The sequence below is a fragment of the Euleptes europaea genome, chromosome 1 (genome assembly GCF_029931775.1).
Source record: "Euleptes europaea isolate rEulEur1 chromosome 1, rEulEur1.hap1, whole genome shotgun sequence".
Classification (NCBI taxonomy): Eukaryota; Metazoa; Chordata; class Lepidosauria; order Squamata; family Sphaerodactylidae; genus Euleptes; species Euleptes europaea.
The window spans coordinates 2130965-2133976 of record NC_079312.1 but is presented as its reverse complement, the minus strand read 5'-3'; the positions used below and the strand labels follow the sequence as shown (position 1 = coordinate 2133976).

Sequence of the window (3012 nt, the reverse complement as noted above, 5' to 3'; positions counted from 1 at the left end):
GTTTCTGCCCTGTTTATATTCTTAAATGCTTTTGAAGATCGCTACTGCCACTAAATCTCTTTCCACACTCTTGAGCATTCAAAAGGTTTATCCCGTGTGGGTTCTTTGATGCTGTTTAAGATTGCCACTGAGACTGCATCTCTTCCCACATTCTGAGCATTCAAAATATTTCTCCCATGTGTATTCTTAAATGCCTTTGAAAATCGCTACAGCCACTAAATCTCTTTCCACACTCTGAGCATTCAAAAGGTTCTTTGATGCTGTTTAAGATTGCTACTGAGACTGAATCTCTTTCCACACTCTGAGCATTCAAAAGGTTTCTCCCCTTGTGGGTTCTCCGATGCCTTTTAAGATTGCCACTGTGACTGAATTTCATTCCACTCTCAGAGCAGTCAAAAGGTTTCTCCCCTGTGTGGGTTCTTTGATGCGTATGAAGACTGCCACTGTGACTGAATCTCTTTCCACACTCTGAGCATTCAAAAGGTTTCTCCCCTGTGTGGGTTCTTTGATGCTTTTTAAGATTGCTACTTTGACTGAATCTCCTTCCACACTCTGAGCATTCAAAAGGTTTCTCCCCTGTGTGGGTTCTTTGATGCTGTTGAAGACTGTCATTCTGGCTGAATCTCTTTCCACACTCTGAGCATTCAAAAGGTTTCTCCCCTGTGTGGGTTCTTAAATGCTGTAGAAGTTTGCCATTCTGGCTGAATCTCTTTCCACACTCTGAGCATTCAAAAGGTTTCTCCCCTGTGTGGGTTCTTAAATGCTGTAGAAGTTTGCCATTGAAATGGAATGTCTTTCCACACTCTGAGCAGGCAAAAGGTTTCTCCCCTATATGGGTTCTTTGATGCTGTTGAAGAATGCCACTGTGACATAATCTCTTTCCATTCTCTGAGCATTCAAGAGGTTTCTCCCCTGTGTGGGTTCTTCGATGTCTTTGAAGATTGCTACTCTGACTGAATCTCTTTCCACACTCTGAGCATGCAAAAGCTTTCTCCCCTGTGTGGGTTCTTCGATGGCTTTGAAGATTGCTACTCTGACTGAATCTCTTTCCACACTCTGAGCATGCAAAAGGTTTCTCCCCTGTGTGGGTTCTTTGATGCTGTTTAAGATTGCCACTGAGACTGAATCTCTTTCCACACTCTGAGCATTCAAAAGGTTTCTCCCCTGTGTGGGTTCTTTGATGCTGTTGAAGATTGCCACTGCGACTGAATCTCTTTCCATTCTCTGAGCATTCAAAAGGTTTCTCCCCTGTGTGGGTTCTTCGATGTCTTTGAAGGGGCCCATTTTGAGTGAATCTCTTTCCACACTCAGAGCATACAAAAGGGTTCTCCCCAGTGTGGGTTCTTTGATGCTGTTGAAGAGGGCCACTGTGACTGAAGTTCTTTCCACACTCGGAGCACTGAAAATGTTTCTCCCCTGTGTGTATTTTTTGGTGCACAAGGAGCTTTGATCTGTATCTGAAATTCTTTCCACACCGAAAGCATTTATGTGCCCCCATTATCCTATGCTTCGGGGAAAGTGCATTTCCTTTTCTTCCACACGAGAACATCCTTCCACTTTCTGTGAAGATAAATGGATTCTGTGCTGAATGAATTCTTTTGTGTTCAAAAAGGTCTGAAATGTGTGAGAAGCTCTTGCCACAGTCTGAGTCGCTATAAGGTTTTTCACCTTTGTGTGTTCTTTGATGCCTAAGGAGTTCTGCTCTATGAAGGAAGCTCTTGCCACACTCCAAGCATCGATGGGTATTCTTTCCACTGTGCATTTGCAAATGGATATCATATTGGTTTTGATCTGAGAAGTTCATTCCACACTCCAAGCACTTATATGCTTCCTCCACTATGTGGCTTCGTTCATGGAAATCCCGACCTTTGCCAGAAATGGGTTTATCTTTCTTCTCGACCATGTGACATACTTTTTGCCTCTTAGGTTGGCCTTGATTCCTGAAGCTTCCTTTCAAATCTTCACTCTTCACTTCATCGGTTAAGAGGTGATGCAATTCCTCATCACCCACCTTCCACTGATCATCCCCTGATGGAATGAAAAGAAAGATCCTGTTAGCACCCACGCAAGGAGGTCTGATCATCCACACAAAACACATTTCAGTGGCTTTTTCCTGCTCTATATTGAAGGGAACATTAATAGGCATTTTAAAGTATCATGAACACCTGCTGCATCAGAAAGGCTGGGTTTGCAGTCTAATGATTTATACAGCTCCTCACCTGAGTGAATAGTTTGATGTGAAGTAAGGGTTGCTTTCCAACTGAAGGTCTTGTTGCAATCCACGCAATCATATGATTTTTCTCTTGTGGGAATTTTTCTCTCAGAAATAACATGCTGGTTCTTACTGAAGGTTTTTCCAAAGACCACACTTTCATTTTCATTTTCCCTGGAGCAGTTTCTCTGATTAACATGGAGGCCTTTCTTGATTCTTGTATTGGTCGATCTTTTATCTTGGACTGGGATTTCATGTAAGTCTCCTCCTTGGCACAGAACGGACTTCTCTCTCCTCTTGTCTGTGTGTCTTCCCTCCTGCCTGGTAGGACTGTCTCCATCTCTGTCATTTTCTTTAGAGTCTCCATTCTTGGCTTTCTCCAAAGAGAACCCCTGAAACCCCCCTACCATCTCCTCTATATGTGCTGCTGGAATAAAGAAAAAGGTTCAGTCAGCACCTACACAAGAAGCCAAGCAACCCATCTGGCACTGCTCACTAATGGGTCTGTATTTCCGTTATCAGACTTTCTTTCCCCGCCCCACTACTGAGCAGCTGGTCACACCTTATCACCAGCCAGCCCCCCCAGGTGACCAGCTTTTATATTCTTCCTATCCCTCCCCTGTCCATTCTCCCCATGTGTATTTTTCTCCCTTACAGTGGCAAAGAATCATTCCCCCATTGTTCACATCTGAGTTGTCAGGCAACTCTTTTGAGTCTCTGCTGTTGATCTGTGTGTGGCTAAATAGAAGAGACATAGAAGAGGCTTTTATGCCCCGCTTTTCTTTACCCCAAGAGTCTCA

At 43.7% G+C, this 3012-nt stretch overlaps 1 protein-coding gene across 1 annotated transcript; it reads right to left on the bottom strand.

Moving 5' to 3' along the window:
• Positions 1 to 424: 424 nt before the first annotated feature.
• On the bottom strand, positions 425 to 1498 carry LOC130493348 (zinc finger protein 135-like; the record flags this gene model as incomplete). The annotated part of the gene is made up of 2 exons (XM_056867063.1): positions 942 to 1498; positions 425 to 857 (listed from the first exon to the last, which is right to left on the bottom strand). Coding segments are annotated over exons 1-2 (990 nt in total), but the record flags the coding sequence as incomplete, so codon positions are not given.
• Positions 1499 to 3012: the final 1514 nt, after the last annotated feature.